Genomic DNA, 23,840 nt, shown 5'->3' on the forward strand with positions numbered 1-23,840 from the left:
CAGACAATGTACATAGTACAACTGGTGTCCTCTCAGATAGAGGCTTGATGCGCAGCGTGGTGACGTCAGCGGACCTGCCGACGCCGCCGCGCATGCGCTGTCTATGCTGTAAGTGAAGAACACACATACCAGCATGTTCAGGAAGAGATACGTCATCGGCCCGAGACAGATCCATTCCTATGGCCAGTGTTTTGTGGGTTGCCTGGTAACCGGGACATTATGAGGCAGCCATTGTAATAACACCGTCTATAGCAAATACGGTGTATTTAAAAGTGGCATTTGATGCAATATAATAAAGATAAAGGTTTCTGGTCGGTTTGGTTCAGACACACCTGCAGGGGCCGCAGCACCCAGTTTAGCAATTCCTCTATATGGGAAGATGATCCTTTAGAGGGTCCGCAACAGTCATTAATAACCTTTTTATTTTTTGTCCTACGGATGATCTAATACCTTTTAGTAGCATGTTTTTGAGGTTTAAATTGACATGCATATAATATGTTTATTTTTGGTAGCCTGTAATTGGGGTTTTAGGTGAGCTTCTCAGGTTACTGTGTGGGGGTGCCATCCACTTCCTTATACAGTGGTTGTCATATAAAACATCCAAAGCATAGTTGCTCATTTAGCCCTTTCGGGGCTGCGGTACGTAGGGTATGGATCCTTTATCTTTATTATATTGCATCAAATGCCACTTTTAAATACACCGTATTTGCTATAGACGGTGTTATTACAATGGCTGCCTCATAATGTCCCGGTTACCAGGCAACCCACAAAACACTGGCCATAGGAATGGATCTGTCTCGGGCCGATGACGTAATTCCAGGCCAGTAGGAATGACGTATCTCTTCCTGAACATGCTGGTATGTGTGTTCTTCACTTACAGCATAGACAGCGCATGCGCGGCGGCGGCGGCAGGTCCGCTGACGTCACCACGCTGCGCATCAAGCCTCTATCTGAGAGGACACCAGTTGTACTATGTACATTGTCTGCGCATGCGTGAGTGCGTCGAATGTACCACGACGTCATCACGCTGCGCTCCAAGCCTCCCTCTGAGGCGAAACGATGTTCAAATAGAAGCGCCCGGCGTCCAGCAAGCAGGCTACATCACGGCCTCAGGACACACCGTGGCGCTTCAGGAGAAGGATGTGACCATCACCAGGCCATCCTTTCATCATTGCCCCAATATCATGAGGCGAACAAGGCGCCCAGATACATAAGTGGAGTCTGGACAAGAGACTACCACTCTAAGGTATCAATTGTGTCAACCATTGCCAAGCACAACTGTGTTGATCATTATATGAAGACGGACACTATATGCTTGTATACTTTATTGCCCCTTTACGTGTGCCTATATACCCCTGAGGAGTGTTTTTACGAAACATGCATGTAGGGATTAGCTACACTAGGGCACAATAGGGCCAAGTAGCAATAAGGGCAAGGTTCCGGACGGGGTCGTTCTTATTAGAACGGGTGCTCCGTGGTTAGGACGTAAGGTCCGTGATAGTACCCATTATCTAGGGCTGTCTAGGTACCTCCTATGCACCTACACCACCGCCCAGCCCTAATTGCGTTAATTTATAGCTTATTAAGTGCTATTCGAACATCAACAGTAGCCAGAGGACCCTAAAACCCACTAACGGTGGGACCACTGGTCACCTTAGGTGCTGCCGAACATCAACTACTCCGTAGGTAAGGCTGTGCACCTTTTTATTTTTGTGTATCCTGTGTTATCATCACCTTCTTTATATCAAAACTAAAACACATAGGGACCGTATTCTATATATAACCAATAAAAGTTAAATTTTAATTATAAATCACCATTTCCACTCCATATATCTTAAAAAAGTTAAGATAAAAAATAAATTAAAAAAAACACATTTATCACCGAATAAAAAATAAATAAATAAAATAATACACTACACATATTAGGTATCGCCGCGTCCGTAACAACCTGATCTATAAAACGGTCATGTTACTTTCCCCACACGGTGAACGCCATAAAAATAAAAACTATGAGAAAATTGAAATTAAGCCCACCTTACTTCCCAAAAAAGGTAATAAAAGTGATCAAAAAAGTCGCATGTACGCCAAAATAGTATCAAACAGTCATCTCATTCTGCAAAAATCATATCCTACCCAAGATAATCGCCCAAAAACTGAAAAAACTATGACTCTTAGACTATGGAAACACTAAAACATGATTTTTTTTTGTTTCAAAAAAGAAATCATTGTGCAATACTTAAATAAATAAAAAGTATACATATTAGGTATCGACGCGTCCGTATCGACCGGCTCTATAAAAATATCACATGACCTAACCCCTCAGATGACCACCGTAAAATGTTTTAAATAAAAACGGTGTAAAAAAAGCAATTTTTTGTCATCTTACGTCACAAAAAGTGTAATAGCAAGCGATCAAAAACTCATATGCACCCCAAAATAGAGCCAATCAAACCGTCATCTCATCCCGCAAAAAACGAGACCCTACTTAAGATAATCGCCCAAAAACTGAAAAAACAATGGCTCTTAGCCTATGGAGACACTAAAACATTTTTTTTGTTTTAAAAATGAAATCATTGTGTAAAACTTGCATAAATAAAAAAAAAATTGCATACATATTAGGTATTGCCGCGTCTGTGACAACCTGCTCTATAAAATTACCACATGATCTAACCTGTCAGATGAATGTTGTAAATAAAAAAAAATAAAAAAACGTGCCAAAAAAGCTATTTCTTGTTACCTTGTCGCACAAAAAGTGTAATATAGAGCAACCAAAAATCATATGTACCCTAAACTAGTACCAGAACAACTGCCACCCTATCCCGTGGTTTCTAAAATGGGGTTAATTTTTTGGAGTTTCTACTCTAGAAGTGCATCAGGGGGCTTCAAATGGGACATGGTGTAAAAAAAAAAACAGTCCAGCAAAATCTGCCTTCCAAAAACCGTATGGCATTCCTTTTCTTCTGCGCCCTGCCGTGTGCCCGTACAGCAGTTTACGACCACATATGGGCTGTTTCTGTAAACTACAGAATCAGGGCCATAAATAATGAGTTTTGTTTGGCTGTTAACCCTTGCTTTGTAACTGGAAAAAAAATATTAAAATGGAAAATCTGCCAAAAAAGTGAAATTTTTAAATTGTATCTCTATTTTCCATTAAATCTTGTGCAACACCTAAAGGGTTAAAGTTTGTAAAATCAGTTTTAAATACCTTGAGGGGTGTAGTTTCTTAGATGGGGTCACTTTTATGGAGTTTCTACTCTAGGGGTGCATCAGGGGGGCTTCAAATGGGACACTGGTGTCAAAAAAACAGTCCAGCAAAATCTGGCTTTCAAAAACAATAAGGTGCACCTTTCCCTCTACGCCCTACTGTGTGCCCGTACAGAAGTTTATTGTTTCTGTAAACGGCAGAGTCGGGGCAATAAAGATACAGTCTTGTTTGGCTGTTAACCCTTGCTTTGTTAGTGAAAAAAATTGGTTAAAATTGAAAATTAGGCAAAAAAATAAAATTTCATCCCTATTTGCCAATAACTCTTGTGCAACACCTAAAGGGTTAACAAAGTTTGTAAAATCAGTTTTGAATACCTTGAGGGGTGTAGTTTAAAGAATGGGGTCATTTTTGGGCGGTTTCTATCATGTAAGCCTCACAAAGTGACTTCAGACCTGTAGTGGTCCCTAAAAATTGGGTTTTTGTACATTTCTGAAAAATTTCAAGATTTGTTTCTAAACTTCTAAGCCTTGTAACATCCCCAGAAAATTAAATATCATTCCCAAAATAATTCAAACATGAAGTAGACATATGGGGAATGTAAAGTCATCACAATTTTTGGGGGTATTACTATGTATTACAAAAGTAGAGAAACTGAAACTTTGAAATTTGCTAATTTTTCCACATTTTTGGTAAATTAGTTTTTTTTTATGTATTTTATGTATTTTTTTACCAGTGTCATGGAGTACAATATGTGACGAAAAAACAATCTCAGAATGGCCTGGATAAGTCAAAGTGTTTTAAAGTCATCAGCACTTAAAGGGACACTGGTCAGATTAGCAAAAAATGACCAAGTCCTTAAAGAGGACCTTTCACCAGAATTAAACTTCTAAAGTAACTATACAGGCATGTAGAGCGGCGCCCAGGGATCTCCCTGCACTTACTGTTATACCTGGGCGCCATTCCGTTCTCCCGTTATAGCCTCCGGTATCTTCATAGTTAGGCTCCACCCAGGAGAACCTGCCGTCGGCTCATTCTCACATGCTGCAGCGCTGGCCAATCACAGCGCTCAGCTCATAGCCTGTGAGGCTTTTTTCTCTCTCAGGCTATGAGCTGAGCGTGGTGATTGGCCAGCGCTGCAGCATGGGAGAAGGAGCCGCCGGCAGGTTCCCCTGGGTAGAGCCTAACTGTAAAGATACCGGAAGCAATTACGGGAGAACGGAGTGGCGCCCAGGTATACCAGTAAGTGCAGGGGGGTCCCTGGGCGCCGCTCTACATGCCTGTATAGTTACTTTAGAAGTTTAATTCTGGTGAAAGGTCCTCTTTAAGGTGAAATAGGGCTGAGTCCTTAAGGGCTTAAGGACCAGTTCAGCTCTGATGTCACTTTGTGGGGCTTACATAGTGGAAACCCCCCATAAATTACCCCAAGTTACTAAAAAGTGATTTTACAAACGTTGTTAACAAGAAATAAAGGAAAATGGAGATGAAATTTCAACATTTCACTTTTTGGGCAGATTTTCCATTTTAATAATTTTTTTTCTTTAACACATCGAGGGTTAACAGCCAAACAAAACTCAATATTTATTACCCTGATACTGCGTTTTACAGAAACACCCCACATCTGGTCATAAACTGATGTAAGGGCACACAGCAGGGCGCAAAAGAAAAGAAGCACCATATGGTTTTTGGAAGGCAGATTTTGCTGGACTGGTTTTTAAATGCCAGGTCCCATTTGAAGCCCCCCTTGCACCCTTACAGTAGAATCTCCCAAAAAGTGACCCAATATTGGAAACTAGGGGATAAGGTGCCAGTTTTATTGGTAATATTTTGGGCTACATATGATTTTTAATTGCTCTATATTACGTTTTTTGTGAGGCAAGGTAACCAAAAAAATGTCTGTTTTGGCACCGTTTTTACTTTTTACAACTTTCATCTGACAGGCGAAATCATGTGCTATTTTTATAGAGCAGGTTGTTACGGACGCAATGATAAATTTGTCTACTTTCTTTGTTTCAGTTTTACATAATAAAGCATTTTTGAAAAAAAAAATATATGTTTTTGTGTCTCCATTTTCTAAACGCCTTATTTTTTTTTTTTTCTGCCCATCGTCTTGTGCAGGGGCTCGTTTTTTGCAGGATGAGTTGATGTTTTTTATTGGTACCATTTTTGGGTACATTTGATTTTTTTTATCATTTATTATTACACTTTATGGGGCAAGGTGACCCAAAAATTGGTTGGTTTGACAGTTTTTAGTTATTAATTTTTACAGCATTCACCTGAGGCGTTAAGTCATGTGACATTTTTATAGAGCAGATAGTTACGGACGTGGGAATACCTAATATGTATACTTTTTCCTATTTATTGTTTTAAACAATAATAGCATTTTTTAAACAAAATAAAATGACGTTTTAGTGTCTCTATAATCTGAGAGCTATAGCTTTTTTATGGTCTTAGGTAGGATCTCATTATTTGCTGCAGGATGAGGTGACGGTTTGATTGGTACTATTTTGGGGGGCACATGCCTTTTTGATCGCTTGTTGTTGCACTTCATGTGAGGTTAGGTGACAAAAAATTGGTTTTTTGGCATTTTTTTACGGTCTTCAGCTGAGGGGTTAGGTCATGTGACCTTTTTATAGAGCTGGTTGTTACGGACACGGCGATACCTAATAAATAAATATTCACTGCTTACCCTTGTATACAATCGGAAAAGGACAGCAACTCCAATAATACCAAAAAAGATTATTTATTGGGCCACAGTGGCACAGTGAGGCGACGTTTCGGCTCAAAATCCAGAGCCTTTCTCAAGCCTTGCTTGAGAAAGGCTCTGGATTTTGAGCCGAAACGTCGCCTCACTGTGCCACTGTGGCCCAATAAATAATCTTTTTTGGTATTATTGGAGTTGCTGTCTTTTTCCTATTATATATATATATATATATATATATATATATATATATATATATATACTATACACACACACATACATACATACATACATATACATACACACGCGCTTTTGTTTTATGTATTTCACTTTAACACAATAATAGCATATTTGAAACAAAAAAATATGTTTTAGTGTATCCATGTTCTGAGAGCTATATATTTTTTGAGCAATTTTCTTATTTAGGGGCTCATTTTTTGCGGAATGAGGTGATGGTTTTATTAGTACCATTTTGTGTTCCACTTTTGTGACGTAAGGTGACAAAAATGGCTTTTTTTTTAGATCGTTTTTACTGGTGTTTATTGGACAGGGTGGATCATGTGATATATTTATAGAGTCGGTTGTTATGGACTCAGTGATATCTAATGTGTTTTTTTTTTCCCTTTTTTTAAATTTTGTTTTTTTAAACGTTATTTCGGTCCCACTCTGGGACTTCAACTTTTGGGGGTCTGATTCCCTCTGCGATGCATTACAATACATCTGTATTGTAATGCATTGCCTGTTAGTGTATTACTCAGTGTAATACACTAACAGGTTGACACTAACAGGTTGCCTAGGAAACGCAGCCTGGGGCTGGATCTTCCTCGGCCCCCGTAGAAGGCAGGTCCTGATGCCGTGCAAGGCATTGGGCAGTCTGTGCATGGCATCGGGCTGCCTTGTCACCCATCGGGTGTCCGCCACAGCAGCGCGGGGACCAAATGGGCAAACTCACCCGCCGCATGCACCTTTTATGCCGCGGTCAGCGCTGACCGTGGCATAGAAGGGGTTAATCCGCCAGCATCAGCATTTACAGCGATGCTGGTGGATACAGCAGCATGATAGCCAGGCCCCTGCAGTGATTGGGCGAGCACCGGATCGGAACAGACATCTGGATGCAGAAAAAAATCATTTAATACAATGCAGGCTGCAATCTGCACTCCTTCATACTGTTCCAGACTTCCGATATTCAGTTTACAACCAGTTTGTAGTTTCATACTTCAATAATAGAGGGATCTGGATTTTCTCTCTTTTCCGTCAGTTGGGGAGATGACAGGCTCCTTATCTCTACTCTCTAACATTATAAACACTCAAAGCTCAATCCTTATCTTACTGATAAGAACGTGTTTTTTAGATTACTGGCACAAAGTGAAAGTTAAAGTAGGATGCACACAGCTAGAAAAACCATTTGACAGAACGGCTCAATATTTTTAAAAACGACCAATTAAAAAAAATATATATATATTTCATCCCATAATGAGTAAAATGTCATTAGAAAAAAATAAAAGTCCTCAAAGGTGTATGCCTTTAAGAAATTCTTGTTGCCTGCACTCACTACTAAAGGGACCTTAGAAGCAAATGCTGAAATGTAAGGTTCACTTTAAGGTCTCAGAGAAATAGGAGGCATGAGCTCTAAGGACAAAACCAACGTGATAGTATCAATCAATCTCCATGGATTTCAGCAGCAATCAGCTTTAGGCCTCTTTCAGACGGGCGAGATTTCCGTGAGGTAAACGCATTGCACCCGCACTGAATCCAGACCCATTTATTTCTATGGGGCTGTGCACGCAAGCGTTGATTTTCACGCATCACTTTTGTGTTGCGTGAAAATCACAGCATGTTCTATATGTTGCGTTTTTCACGCAACGCAGGCCCTATAGAAGTGAATGCGCTGCGTGAAAATCGCAAGCATCTGCAAGCAAGTGCGGATGCGGTGCGAGTTTCACGCGCGGTTGCTAGGAGACGATCGGGATGGGGACCTGATCTTTATTATTTTCCCTTATAACATGGTTATGGTTCAATATCTTTTTATTGAGATATAAGATACGTAGTAGCATAAATCGGAAGAATGCTTCATGAGAATGACAACTTGGACGTGCCTTATAACATGGTTATAAGGGAAAATAATAGCATTCTTAATACAGAATGCTTAGTACAATAGTGCTGGAGGGGTTAAAAAAATAAATTAACTCACCTTAATGCACTTGTTCGCGCAGCGCGGCTTCTCTTCTGTCTTCATCTTTGCTGTGCAGTAGGAAAAGGACCTGTTGTGACATCATTGCGCGCATCACATGGTTCGTCACATGATCCATCACCATGGTAAAAGATCGTCTGATGGACCATGTGATGAGCGCAGTGACATCAAAAGGTCCTATTCCTCAAAGAAGAAGACAGACGAGAAGCCAGGCTGCGCGAACAAGTGGATTAAGGTGAGGTAAATAATTATATATTTTTTAACCCCTCCAGCCTTATTGTACTATGCATTCTGTGAAGAAGTTCGAGTTTGGGTACCAAACATGCAGATTTTTCTCACATGCTTGCAAAACGCATTACAATGTTTTGCACTTGCGTGGAAAAATTGCGCATGTTCCCGCAACGCACCCGCATCTTTTCCCCAACGCCTGTGTGAAACCAGCCTTACACTTTACCATTCTTGCAAAAACAGAAGATGCCCTTGCTAGGTAAAGCTATATTACTTGAGGGCATCAGTTTCCCTGGAGTAGAATGAGGGAGGTTACCTGTTGTTTGAGCAGATCAATCTGAGTAATAAGTTCTTGGCGTTGAAGGAGCCCTGTCTCCTCTGTAGAGGAAATGAAAGATGGAGAACGTGGAGCTGATCCCTGCAGCTTTAAAGCTTCTTCGAGTGCCTATGAAGACAACAAGACTTAATCCAACAAGTCCACTAAAATGTTCTTAAAAAATTTCTGTCACAGTTGAGGACTTTAGAAGAATCCCATAGTTGATCATAATTACTTTATTCAGCCGGCTGATCTCTCGCTCCTGGTATTCCCGCTGTCTGCTGGTGGAGCTCAACTGGTCATGAAGGAACTTGTTCTTCTGCTTCAAATCCCTTATCTCAGACTCCAGCTTCTGAATTTGGGACTGTGAAGGTATAAAAGAAGCATTTCAGTTTTAGAATGGGATACACAGGGCCATCATAGAATGGCGACATTCAGCATTAAGGCCTCATGCACACGACCATTGTGTGCATCCGCGGCCGTTGTGCCGTTTTCAGTTTTTTTTTTTCGTGGACCCATTCACTTTCAATGGGTCCGTGGAAAAATCGGAAAATGCACAGTTTTGCAGCCGAGACTGTGATCAGTGTATCCTGTCCGTCAAAAAAATATGACCTGTCCTATTTGACGGACAACGGTTCACGGACCCATTCAAGTCAATGGGTCCGTGAAAGAACACGGATGGCAGCCCCCCCCCCCCCCTGTAGTTAACACATTGGTGGCCGGTGCGGCCGCCCCCCCCCCCCCCTCCCCTGTAGTTAACTCATTGGTAGCCAGTGGGCCCCCCCTCCCTTCCCTGTAGTTAACTCTTGTTTTTCAGTGCGGCCGCCCCCCCCCCCCCTCCCTCCCCTGTAGTTAACTCGTTGGTGGCCAGTGGGCCATCCCCCTCCTAATTAAAATCTCCCCCCCATCATTGGTGGCAGCGGAGAGTACCGATCGGAGTCCCAGTTTAATTGCTGGGGCTCCGATCGGTAACCATGGCAACCAGGACGCTCCAGGAGCTCCTCCTACTGGTAAGTGACAGATCATTAAGCAATGCGCCGCACAGACCTGTCACTTACCAGTAGGAGGAGCTCCCGGCCGGACACAGACATTGCAGCTCGCAGGTAAGTATGCTGCTTCTACAAATTGCTAAGTAACCATGGCAACCGAGACTGCAGTAGCGTCCTGGTTGCCATGGTTACCGATCGGAGCCCCAGCGATTAAACTGGGACTCCGATCGGTACTCTCCACTGCCACCAATGATATAGGGGGAGATTTAAATTAGGAGGGGGGAGGGCCCACTGGCCACCAACAAGTTAACTACAAAGGAGGGAGGGGGGGCCAGCCGCACTGGACAACAAAGAGTTAACTACGGGGAGGGAGGGGGGCCCACTGGCCACCAATGAGTTAACTACAGGGGAGGGAGGGGGGGGGGGCCGCACTGGCCACCAATGAGTTAAAAACAGGGAGGGCAGGAGGGGTGGTCTGCTGCCTGGCAGCACCTGCCAGGCAGCAGGGGGAAGTCATGTACACAGTTCTTTTAGTATATTCTAACCTGAAGCGTCCCCATCACCATGGGAACGCCTCTGTGTTAGAATATACTGTCGGATTTGAGTTTCACAATCTAACTCATATCCGACAGTATATTCTAACAGAGGCGTTCCCATGGTGATGGGGACGCTTCAAGTTAAAATATACCATCGGATTGGAGAAAACTCCGATGGTATAAAAGGGACTCCTGACTTTACATTGAAAGTCAATGGGGGACGGATCCGTTTGCAATTGCACCATATTGTGTCAACGTCAAACGGATCCGTCCCCATTGACTTGCATTGCAATTCAGGACGGATCCGTTTGGCTCCGCACGGCCAGGCGGACACCAAAACAACTTTTTTTTTCATGTCCGTGGATCCTCCAAAAATCAAGGAAGACCCACGGACGAAAAAACGGTCACGGGTCACGGACCTACGGACCCCGTTTTTGCAGACCGTAAAAATAAACGGTTGTGTGCATGAGGCCTTAGGCTTTGGGTATGTAACTTCAAAACACCATACCTCTGGGGTTTTCCCATTCAAGAAAGTCATGGCATATTGCTAGGAAAGTATATGCCATCACTTTCTGACCCTCAGAAATGCAGAGAATAACGGGGCCAAAGAGGTCCACTGAAGTTCCCTGCACAGCCGGTGGCTGGGAGTTCAGGCCAAAACGATGGGATTGTGGAGGTCCTGGCATTCGATATGCCATCACTTTCTAGGACATTAAAATCCCTTTAATGCATTATTATTATTTTGTTTATAAAAACCCTTCTAGTACCTTTATTTTAATGGGCTAACAATATTACAAGTTTCTTGCAGTGCAATTTTCATGTGAATAAGTGACACAAAATCGCTCTGTTTTATGAGAACAGCACCTGCCCAGCTGTAACAATATGGAAAAATATATAATAAAATTTATAAAGATATATAAAAAATAAACGGCTGCCTTCATCGTGTAAGATTCTAGAAGCGATCCAGGCTGGCGGGGGGTGTGTGGTTTACAGGTGTATTATGCTTATCCTAGTAGACCACCCCCCTCGTGAAGTGAGTAAATAAGTATACGATACTCCAGTATTTTTACTATATTATACTTGTATCCTTTTAAACGGATTTTACTTATTTGTTGCAACTCATTCGCCTCATTTTACTACACTTTGATGTGTATGACACTACAGACAACGGTCGCTTAGGCACTTGAGACCCAGAGTAGTGTGCTTATGCTCATCCCTTACTAAAGTGTTCCTATCATTCTCTATATAGATACAGTATATATTTATAATTCTTTGTATATCTTATTATATATATTTTTTATTGTTTATGAAACCTACACTACACGTAAACATTTTCCCACTGACCTACCACTATTGGCGCTCAACATGGGCTTTCAAAAACAGGCGAGATTGAGGTGTTATCCAACACCCTATACAGCCCTGACCCATCGAGTCAAGGACTCCACAAGACCTCTCAAGGTGGCCGGTGGCATCTGGCACCAAGACTTTAGTAGCAGGTCCTTTAAAAGGGTTGTCCCATAGCAAAAAAAAATATATATATCCTCTATCCACAGGACCAACCTCTGGTGCCCCCGACAGTTTGCCTGTGTTTCCCATATGAATGGATCACTGTGGTGACACATGTGCGCTGCCACTCCAACTGCTTGAGATGGCCAAGTAGAGCGCTCAGCCATCTCCGGCAGTATCATAGAGTAGCTTTTCTGTGGCATCGGACTAGACAGCTAGCCTTCCCTCCTCATGTACATCAAAGAGCATTGGGGGTTCATGATCCCATTGCAGATTTACTGATTGTCCTTTGTTGGACCACTTGGAAGTTTCTATCCACTGCACACCAGGAACACCACACAAAGCCTACAATTCTGGAGCTGCTATGACCAAGTCATCTAGTCATCACAATTTTGTCCTTGTCAAAGTTGCTGAGATCCTTTTCCGCTTCCAACATAACATCTTCAAGGACTGACTGTTCACTTGCTGCCTCATATATCCCACTCTTTGACAGGTACCATTGTCACAAGTTACCAAGTGCTATTCACTTCACCTGTCAGCGGTTTTATGGTAATGGATAAACGGTTTACCTCCTTTTCCTCTATTTTGTCTCTAGCCAGAAGAAGTTTGCGGTCGAAGTCTCTCTGCTTCCGATCCCTTTCAGCCTCTTGCTCACTTTCAGATTTGGCAGCTTGTGAAAGCTTCTGGCGTAGAGACGTGATCTGTTTTATAGACATATATTGTCAATTGAATATCAAAATCTCAGACAACCCTTTTCAGAAACTAGTAGGACTCTACTAGTGAGTGAAAAGACATGAAGCATGACATCACTAAACAACGTTTATAATGGAAGGATCATGGTCATACTCCCAAACTAAGGCTTTATTACATAGCTTTATTTATAATCACACACTATTACGCAAGATTCTATACATACTAAAGAATCTAATGGGTCTTAGTCCTACTAAGTGACAGACATACTCCACCCAATGGACTGGGGTTTAAATCCACACAGGTTTATCCTGTTCTGCGACAGTGTTTCCCAAGCTGCGTCACTCCAAACAACTGAGCTGGAACGCAGGCAGTTCAGGACACAGGCCATAAGAGGCCTGTGTCCTGCACTGCGTCGCAGACAATGGCAGGGAAGTGAGGTATTTAATTTTGTTATTTTACTTTCCCATCTTAGAGTAGCATATTATTGGGCTACTCTAGGGGGTTGTTATTACTAGTAAACAGGGGCTTTAGTATTACTGGGAAGCACTATAGGAGAGCAATAGTGCTAGTGAGGCATTATAGCTAGCCTTATTACTACTGTGGGCACTATAGTAGGCTTTATTACTACTGGAGCACTAAAGGAGGGCAATAGTACAAATGGGGCACTATAGATAGCATTATTACTACTGGGGGCACTAGAGGCAGAATTAATACTATTTCAGGAAATTATAGGCAGCATTAATACTATTCAGGGCATTATTATATAACTGCGATACTATGGCAAGTTTATTACTACTGATGGCATTATAGTGTGCTTCTACTGGGGGCACTATGGTGGGCTTGATTACTACTGGTGCACTATAGGGCGGGGAATTATTACAATTGGAGGACTATGGGGAGCTTACTGCTACTATGAACACTATGGGTGCATTATTACAACTAGGAAAACTATGGGGCATTACTGTTGGTCAAACTATGGAGGGCACTATTAATAATGTTGGAGAAGCATTACTACTATTGGGGGAACTGTGGGGGGGGCTTCCTGCCACAATATCAGCTTGGCAAAGTCAATTTTGGGGGACACCGTTTGTGGCACTATTACGGTCAGGGGCACTACTCGCTGGTAATGAAGGAAAGAGAACATCTCCCTTAGAGTAGTCTTCACTGGCTGAAATAGGTATGCAGTGCTATATTCTCCTGTATGCTTGGTAGTATACCATTATCATGGGCCCTGATGTGGTATTCCGACAGGAAGACTAGTACTGCATGCTGCACTATTCTTTCCGTGAAATCTGAAGAAACTGCTGACCGAAAATCAGAACAGAAGCTGACAGAGGTGTGAGAATAGCCTTATGTGTTAACATTCATCCCTGTCGCTTGGGGATACTTGGTTGGAACGCAGATGGCGTGAAAAGGGTGAGAAACACTGCTCTATAATATATTCTAATATTGGACAGCATTTTTAATGTGATTATCACTGTCAGCGACTGATGCCACTAGAACCTAAATAGAAGGCTAGATTTTATCCAGATCAATATCAATTGAGCTAGTTAAAAATCATAACTAACGGATGATTAGATATTATCAATAAGAGCAGGAGTATGTATATGGTAACAATAGAGTACCTTCTCTTCATACTGATGTTTCAGAGAGCGGAACTGCTGATCCCACTGCTTATTCACATCCAGGAGCTGAAGAAAAAAAAAAGTTATGGAAGACTTGGAATTAAGTAAAACAAAAATGAGTGATATCAGCTGTACAAGAGGCTATCCTGCAAGGCGAAAACTAAGCACAGTTTAATATTGAATGCCATTTAACAGTGGGGTTACCCCCAACTGACAATCCCGTTTCAATATGAAGGCACCCCATCGATCAGCTTATCACAGTGCGTCTGGCTGCTGAAAGCACCGACAACCAATTGCTGCTGCCAGAGAAACCTTCAGGTAGCCAAGTAAGGCCCCATGCACACGGCCGTGTTTCACGGCCGTGTGCGGGCCGTGGAACCGCGGCCTGGATCCCTCCTGAGAGCAGGAGTGCACGGCGTCACTGGTTGCTATGACGCCGTGCGCTCCCTGCTGCTGCCGCCGCAATACAGTAATACACTGGTATAGATCATACCAGTGTATTACTGTTCTGTGCCGGCAGCAGGGAGCGCACGGCGTCATAGCAACCAGTGACGCTCTCAGGAGGGATCCAGGCCGCGGTTCCACGGCCCGCACACGGCCGTGTGCATGGGGCCAAAATGGGTGACCATGTTACACAAGGCTATGCCAAGTCTGCACTTTTCAGATGTGATCCGAGGTTACAGCAGGTATTCAAAAGGGGTTGAATACATACTAACATCACCGCTGAGGCCAGTGAATGGCTGCAACAGTCATGTGTATATACAGCCCATAATACACAAGTCACCTGTTTATTCAGTCCTTTCAGGTGACCCGTATATTGGAAATGCAGTACCCAAAGCAGGGAGCATCTGCTATTGCACCCACTATAGCGGTGTATGGATGGCACAATCAGGTTTCATACTCATGTTTCAGCCCTTTTCAGAAGGTTACCACATTTGAGCATATTAGACTGATCAAATAGCGTTATATGTGCCACCGAGAACTTAAAAACGGTACCTTTGTTGTATCTAATGGAGTTTTCTTTCAGCCAAAAATGAACTTTTAAGATTCTGTAAACGCGCCCTGTCAAGTGCCCAGGGCATCGTCTCAATCGTCCGAACCCCAGGCAGCACCTCCTCAACGGCTCATAACCCCGCCCTCCGCGTGCCTCTGCCCGCTCGTTTACTCTCCTCCTCTCTCCTTTTCCACTGCGCCCGCTACGAATTTGACCGCGCAGCCGCAGTGCAAAAGGAGAGAGGAGGAGAGTAAACGGGCGGGCAGAGGCACACGGAGGGCGGGGTTATGAGCCGTTGAGGAGGTGCTGCCTGGGGCTCGGACGATTGAGACGCCGCCCTGGGCACTTGAGAGGGCGCATTTACAGAATCTTAAAAGTAAACTCCCTTTAAGTGGGGATTTAGGATCCGCCCCAGCTCAGTCAGTCTAGACTGGAGTTCAGAGAGGAAGGAAGCAGCGAGCTATGCTCCCTCTTTTAAGGCCCAAAAAAACTTCAGAGACTATCAGATATCTGCAAGAGCCACAAAAAGAGAGAAAGCAAAGAAGAGAAAGAGAGGAAGATAAAGGAGAGCTTAGAATCTGCATGGCCAATCATGGGAGTCAGCAAGGTAACCTGCTACTACAGCCATTCTGACTTTGTTGCTGTTAGGGCCACCATTAAGACATCCTTCACACGTGGACATGTCCTAGCCAGACGTGCCTTCAAAACCCTGTATCCTGCAGACTGAACACTACAGCCAATAGTGCCAAGGTACTGTTGCCAGCCATAGATTCTGCTGAGAAAGACTTTACTAGGAAAGTGAACAAAGAGGGCCATAACACCCATCCTTGCCTAAACTCCTACATCACCATCTGGGAAAGAATAGCACTGTGTACAGTTGGAACTGTGACTGCTATAGTTGGATGTACTACAACTCCCATTTTGCACTACAGTAAAGTAAGATGTTTCTTCTCCCTCTGGCATGGTTTTCTGACTCCTACAACATACGTTGGCCATTGCACTCTACAAGCCCTGCCTTGCACCCATACAGAAACTTACCATCATAGGCACCCAAACTGCCATCAGGCAGGGGCCTCAGAACCTGGGTGCGCCCCAGGGTAAGAAAGGGTGAACCCTCCTTCCAATGCATGGCCCTAGGGAGCAACGGTGTGTTGAAAGTCATTATGATTGACAGACAGCCAAAGCCACTACCATCCCTATCCTCCACTCCAGCTCCTCCCAGGTCGTCGCAGAAAGAGTTGTCTTTATACTAGTCTGAAATCTCCCAAAATGTAATACAGCACAAATCGGTTATCTTACACAAGACAGTTTATTATTGGAGAGGTGACACTTGTATACCAGGGAATTACATGAGTAACATCTGACTTGGTTATAATGCATATAATAGGGCATTTCTATGCATGCCGCTGTCTAGAATACAAGTGTAGCGCAAAACCAGAGGCTAGAACCAAGTTCATGCTTCACATTTCCATGCAAGACATTTGTTCACCTCTGTCCTCTGATGTTCTAGAATTTTCACTTTCTTCAACAAGGACCCAACTTGGTCTTTATTGGAAGGTTTTTCCTAGCAGTTTGGCGGTCTGGAATCAAGAAATAAAATTAACATTCAACGTGGATAAACTGGAACTAAGTGTCAGGAATGGACATGATTAGAGCCACAAATCCTGAGAATTCTCTGTTCTGTGGAGTCAGTGAGTGACATTGGGAAGAAGTAAAATGGCAGATCACATTTATGTAATAGGCTTTTATTTAGTTTGCTTCAGTTTCTATGTATCTCAGTAAGGTCTCATGCACTTGACCGTATTTTTGGTTGGTGTCCGATCCATATTTTTTGCAGATCGCACACGGACCCATTAATTTCTATGGGTCCGAAAAAAAACAGATGTCATCCGAGTGCTGTCCACATCCATGTGGCCAGGCCTCAAATTCTGGAACAGGGATCAGCAACCTTCGGCACTCCAGCTGTTGTGAAACTACATCTCCCAGCATGCTCCATTAATTTCTGTGAGAGTTATGAGAAGAGCAGAGGAAGTATGCATGATGGGAGTGTGAGGGATTGCACCTTCTTTTTGTATCCTGGATTCCATTTTACTTTGCTGGTTTATTTTAGGTCAGAATGGAGAATTGCTGAGCCGTGTGTACTTGAGACAAACAAAGTTTTTTTTACTAATGTTCTAGGAGTACAACTGGTTCTAGATACTTCTCAAGGATGAACAACTCAAGGATAAAATACATTTTTTTTGTAATTGAATGTGCTTGACTTGCAAGCATAAAAAAAGTTATTATTAAATCACGCAATGCTTACGTAAAATTACAATATCCGCGTTGGCTTGAGTTCTAGAAAATGGGTAAAAATATTTTGTATCCGCCCAATAAAGATGAGAGATCATTCTGATACAACCTTGAGCCAGTGTCATTTATCTCTTCCGAGTACTCGTACCTTTATCCGATTTGGACCCCAGCAGGTCATAGAAGTAAGGGTTTTGCCCTAACAGGAGTTGCAGTTTAGCAACAGCTGGAGTGCTGGAGGTTGCCTACCCCTGTTCTAGAACATGTCCTATTCTTGTAAGTTTTGCAGACAAGAATTAGCTTTTTTTATAGTGTGTCCCACGAAAATTGCGGGATGCACATGGAACACATCCGTATTTTGCGGATCTGCAATTTGCTGTCCGCAAAGCAGTTATGGTGTGTGCAGGAGGCCCAAGAATGCTGTCCACAACTAAATCAATCAGAGAGCTTGTAGGATCGCTCAGTCCCCAGCTCCTCTCTTCTGACCACCTAATTTGGTCATAAATCAGCTTAGAAGATTGTTCAGGGGAGGTCAGACTTTGAAGAAGGAGCCATAACACTGCCGGCCTGATGTGGCCGCTACATACTGTGATACACAGAGGCGGCAGCAGCTAGATGAAAGTAACAAAATGAAAGCCTGTTACAAAGACCTTTTTTTTAGCGCAAAATACATTGAAATCAATAAAAATGGCTCCAAAGATGTCCATTGCTTTTAAATTAAGTCTGCAGCTTTACATGGGACTGCGAGTAAAGTGGCATCAATATGACCAGGATGAAATATGCTGATAATGCCTGTGGAACACATTCACACCATGTTTAAACTGCAGTTTGATGTAATAAAGGTGTTATGTGAGGAGCTTTATATGGAAACCTATGGGATATAGGTCTAGAATTTCCTGAACCGATAGTCTAAGAAGATTGCATGCTAACCCTATTAGAACGGGATCTAAACTTCCTATGAGAACAATCCCGCTATTGTCCTTACAGATACGTGTATATCAGGAGAAAATGCTTGAAGAGGTAGTACAGTCCCAGCAAATTATGGCTATTCATTGCATACAATTTGGTGATCTATTTTATTCTTCTAGATCTCTGCTAGCAGTCACTCAGTAGGAACCACCATGACACCATGTGGATAGAAATCTGTCCCGTTCTTGTGATGGACACGCAGGTAAACATGTCCTTGCAGTTATCAGAGCTCACATGACTGGGACAGATTACGTAAGTAAAACCTTAATTATTTATTGAGAACTTCCGATATTGCTTTTATATTTTTAATATTGTTAACCTATTCTCAAAGGTTATCAAAGTCTGGGTTCTTCACGGGCGACACAAATGTGAAGTTAATACCCTCCACTACCGGCAGCAAGCGCGCACTAGCGGCAGCACGGAACAGCCCGCCGCTAATGTGAAAGTAGCCCAATACAAGTTTCCAATATACTTTCTGTATCAATTTCTCAGTTTTCAAGATCTCTGCTTGCTGTCATTCCACAGAAACCTTTAGTGGTTACATCCAGGACATATTCGCATGCTCCAATGCATTGACCAATACGTATATTTTTGTAGATTTTCAAAGGGAGTTAAAGGGGTATTCCAGGTTTTTGATATTGATGATCTATCGGTATAATAGGTCATTAACATCAGACCGGTGGTAATCCCCACCAATCAGCTGTTTTTGGCAGCCACCTTCTGCTTCCGGCTCTGTCCACTCTTTAGCTTCCAGTGCCGATGGTTGCCAAAAACAGCTGACTGGTGGGGGTGCCAGATGTTGGAACCCACAATCTGATATTGATGACATATCAATGTCCAAATGCAGGAATACCCCTTTAACTGAAAACAGAGACGCCATACATGAGCAACCCTAATGTTTTCTTCACTGACAAGTCCCCAACAGGACGCATTATAACAAGACACAAAAGTATAGTTGGAAGTTTATTCACCTGCTGATGTGTCGCATTTTCGACATTGGCTGCGGTCTCCCCCACCCCTGGAGTACTGCCATTTGTGGCTGCTGACACTTTCCCTCTATCCAAAAGCAACTTTTTCAACTCAAGATTTTCATACCTGCAGATATAGACAGAAGGTAAAAAGCAAAAGCACTGACAGAGATTTACCCACAATCCCACATATTCAGCCCCTTACAATATACAGGGGAGCTGCACATAAAGCGACTCCACCATAAGAGCAGGGATACAATACTTTTTGTTAGATGATGTTTCCCCCTACTGGTCATGTTAGGGTAGTGCGTTCCTGTTTGTACAAAGGAGCACTTTCCATCATGTTTTAGTGAGGGCTCATGCACACGAACGTATTTTCTTTCCGCGTCCGTTCCATTTTATTTTATTTTATTTGGACCGTATACGGAACCAGTCATTTCAACGGGTCCGCAAAATAAAAATAAAATGGAACTTACTCGATGTGCATTCCTTTTCAGTATGACCGTATTTCTGGTCCGTAGAAAAATAGAAAATGTCCTAATATTGTCTGCATTACGGACAAGGATAAGACTGTTCTATTAGGAGCCAGCTGTTCCGTTCCGCTAAATATGGAATGCACACAGATGTCATCCATACTTTTGATGGTCGTGTGCATGAAGCCTTAATTGTAAGATCATTCTAGAATAGAACATCAGCTTTGAATCAATTCATTAGTTTGGACTCTTTGACCAAATGACAGGACAATCTCCATTCCGCACGTCACTTTATAACCCCTAGTAGGATCAGGTTCGGATTATACAGGTATATTTTGGGGTCATTTACTAAACGCGTGGCAGTTCTGCTGTAGCGAAGTTGCACATTTTTGTTCAAATGGCATGTCTCACATAAATTTGCAGCTTTATGAGTTTTTATGCCGCTCTGGCTTAGCGGAAGGGGTGGAGCCACAGCAATCCAACACATTTACTATTATTTTTTAATGAAATGCAAGCCAGCTCCTCACACATGTGACAAATGTATCACGACGCCTGTGCCTCTTAATAAATTGGGCGTAGCTTACGCCAGCAGGCTTTTTACTAAGAATGGAGTGTGAAATGCAAGTCTTTAGTAAATGACCCCCAAGTCAGTAAGACAATCTTTGTCTGTAGACACCTGTACAGCGGAGGTCTCTCACCTCATGTCTTGCTCGGCCCGGGTTCTCCGATTCCATTCAACCTCCAGTTTAGACCGAAGATCCTCATTCTCCTTCCTCAGCTGCTCGCATAAAGTCTGGACAAAAGGACAGAAATAAGGTTTTCCTACACATCCCATGCTCCTCAACAACGGTCAAACAATACTTGAAGACAGACTTTCCCGTTATATCGAAATTCAGCAAATCACTATGCAGCGTTTTCAATACATGAGACCTTTTGACCATTTAAAAATGGTGAGTTTTTTTTTTTACGGTATTCACCCCACGTGTGATAAATGACATGACTAATATTTTGGAAATTTTTGAACATGGTAGCACCAAATCAGATTTATCATTAAAAAAAAAAATTATGATTAAATTTTTTGCATATTCTTAACGTTATTCAACTGTTTTTTAGTCCTCATAGGGGATGTGGACCTTCAATCACATCAACTATACAGTCTAATACAGTGTATAGGGACTCTTATGGGTTCTCCATTACATCCTGCCACAGGCAGGCTAATGTAGCACCCAGAACGTGGCAAGCATGTGAGACTTCAGAAGACTCCTGGCTTACGTGAGAATGACCAGACACTCTGCAAACACTTTTGTGGAGTGTGGATCAGAGGACATAGGAAGCTCCCTCCTTCTGTCTAAGAGATGCCAGCATCAGAGTGGGTTAAACTGCTGGGATCGGAGTTAACATACAGTTACCCATAAGCGATGGCGCAGGCACATCTCCTGCTCCCATGCTATCAAAGAGCTGTACTATTATGGTACGGGTATAGAGAAAGCACCGATGCTTGCAGTAATGCCGCAGCCTTCTTGCTGCTTGCCCTAGGTCGAGTGACGAAAAGTTAGGTCACATAGCCTAGGCTTAGCTCTGTCCCATTGAAGTGAATGGGGCTGAGAACAATACCTATACAATGTACGGCACTGTGCTTGGCAAGCTGTGAGAAGGGCCGATTGGCGGGGGTCCCGGGTGTTGATCAGATACTGATGACCTCTCTCAAGGATAGGTCATCAGTATAAAAAGCCTTTTAACTCACTACTTAGAGGTATAACAATACAGTGCTGAGCAAGAAGGGGTTAAACAAGAGTACCTACAAGAAGTATTAAACTAGTGGGTGCTACGTTTTTTCACCTATAAAGATCACAGTTGGTTTGTATGCAGTGCCTGGAATCCAACTGAAAAGGACATTTGGGCGGAGTAATTCTGAGCTGCTGACATCACCTGACTGGCTGAGAGGAGCTGACAAACAGTATTTAGTGAAATATAGGAGGAAGTCTTAGCGCCTGCTAGTGGCAAAGTGGAGCCACACTAGTCAGCGGCAGTGACAACCACTAATGTGCAGTAATGGTATCCATACTGGTTGCGACCCAGTAATCCTGCTGCTAGAACCCCCAGCAAATATCTATAAACTGTGTCAGGAACTAAGGACAAGATTTACCAAGACTGGCATGTGCTACACAGGTCTCGATGGGCCCTGCGACACCAGAGGATGGAGCGTCTCATGATAAAGTGCATGCTTATTCCGAAAGTTCATGTGCTAGACTCTAATCTACCCCTTTTGTCCTCTTCTAATACGTGGCTGATGTAGGTTGTCAGTATTTGAAAATACTTTCTGTAATTCCAACTTCTGGCCAGCAGATGTCCCCCTAGTTCCTTGTCTTGTGGTGATCTGATATATGATGCTTTTATTTTTTAAGATATTCTTTTTATTGCTGATAATAAAGATCCATTTTTAAGCTTCATTTTGATCAAAGTGCAGATTTTCTTTTGGTGATGAAATGTACTCCAGCTCATAGCTAGCATAGATGTCACTCATCATTTAGGACAGCTTCTGTCGTAAATGATGATAAACGCGCTGAAGCTGATGGCTCTGCCCACGCGCCACTCTTGCCATGCCCCCTACCGGAAACTGGTGAGGGAGGAGTAAAAACGCCAGTTGCAGCAAGATGCAGTCGTAATGGCATTAAAAAAGTTGCAAAACCAGGTTTGGAGACTTATTAACACCAAAAAACAAGGCGTAAAGTGTTCAATTTCCATGCAGTGCCCCTACAGGTAAAAACATGCATTACACAGTTCAATTTAAAACTAACATTCTTTGTAACACATGGATGCGCTGGGCACTTTGCTCATTGTAGCCATTCTCTGGTCTGGAGAATAGATGAGGATCCTATACTGGGGACCACCCTCTAATAACAACCCCTTTAAGCCATCTTCTCCAGCCTTTTTGCACCTTAGTTTGCTCTTTAGTCGTGGCCTTTATATTGGATGATAAAAACTATAATTGCAATAAATCACAATTTACATTCTTATATCATGGTGCTCCTGTACCTGTAACACCGATGTCCGCTGCTCGTTTTTCTGGACTTTATCTGCCAGCCGGTTAAACTCCAGGACCAGGCGGCTCATGTGATTAAGAAGCCTGTTACGGTCAGATTCCTCGGCAAACATATTTAACGAATCCCCCATTCGTTGTAGGTGATGACGAATATTGCGATCCTCATTCTGTTCGCAGAATCCAGCATTCTACAAAAAAAAAGGGACCAAGTTACAGAGGGTTGTACAGGTCTACACCACTTCTGTCTACAGGATGTGTCTGGTAATGCAACCCCATGTCACCCAATTTAATGAAGCCCATGGAAATGTATGGCACCGTTTCTAGAAGAAGGCAGACATATTTTTCTAACCCAGTACAACGGGTGTAGAAAGTCCTGATCAGAAAGATGGTCAGATATTTAATTCAATAATCCCCTTAAAGTCATATACCATTTTTTTTTTTACTTTAAACAAAGACCATTTTGGCAGTGACTTTTTCATACTTTCGAACACTGCCTCAAAAAGAGACATAACTCATTTATTTTTCGGACAAAAAAGTCATAGGAGAGCACTTTTTTGTGAGGATTGTATTTTTTAAATGCCCCATTTAAAGGGGTTGTCCAAAATCGAGGGTGACTAGACAGTGTAAAAAAAAAAAAAAAAAAAAAAGAAGAGTTTCATGGTCAAAGCACAATGGAGGAGAACTAGTTGCTGCAGATTCCACCTTTCATTTTTCAGGGTTTCTTTGGAAAATGAAAGGTGTAACAGTTTTTTTTGTGAATCGGTTTAGATAAATCTCCTCCAATGGCTCCAACTGGACTGGAAGTGATAATATTTTGCACATCAATCAAATGTCTGTGCTTTTTTGGGTGGTAACAAAAAAAATAAAAATGACCATGATCGTGATATAGTAATATTTCATACATTTTTTTTTTTTTTTTTTTTACAAATTACATTTTTAAGATCATAAATGGTGACACATTTTCTTTTTAATGTGTTTTTTGTATATTTTTTTTTTTACTTGTTGAACTTTTTTCCCTTTATATTAGTCCCTCTTGACCTTTGTACAATCACTTATACAGTGGGGAAAATAAGCATTTGATACACTGGTGATTTTGAAAGTTTTCCCACCTACAAAT

General features: G+C 42.5%; 1 protein-coding gene across 1 annotated transcript in view; it reads right to left on the bottom strand.

Moving 5' to 3' along the window:
• TNIP1 (TNFAIP3 interacting protein 1) overlaps positions 1-23,840 on the bottom strand; it is a 111,842-nt gene that overhangs the window by 32,600 nt on the left and 55,402 nt on the right. The window contains 9 exon segments of the mRNA XM_044281147.1: positions 8,639-8,767; positions 8,874-9,002; positions 12,239-12,370; positions 13,988-14,053; positions 16,471-16,540; positions 16,542-16,561; positions 19,211-19,334; positions 20,379-20,473; positions 22,717-22,911. Coding sequence (XP_044137082.1) covers positions 8,639-8,767; positions 8,874-9,002; positions 12,239-12,370; positions 13,988-14,053; positions 16,471-16,540; positions 16,542-16,561; positions 19,211-19,334; positions 20,379-20,473; positions 22,717-22,911 — 960 coding nt within the window.

Source organism: Bufo gargarizans, chromosome 2 (genome assembly GCF_014858855.1).
Source record: "Bufo gargarizans isolate SCDJY-AF-19 chromosome 2, ASM1485885v1, whole genome shotgun sequence".
In the NCBI taxonomy this organism is placed as follows: domain Eukaryota; kingdom Metazoa; phylum Chordata; class Amphibia; order Anura; family Bufonidae; genus Bufo; species Bufo gargarizans.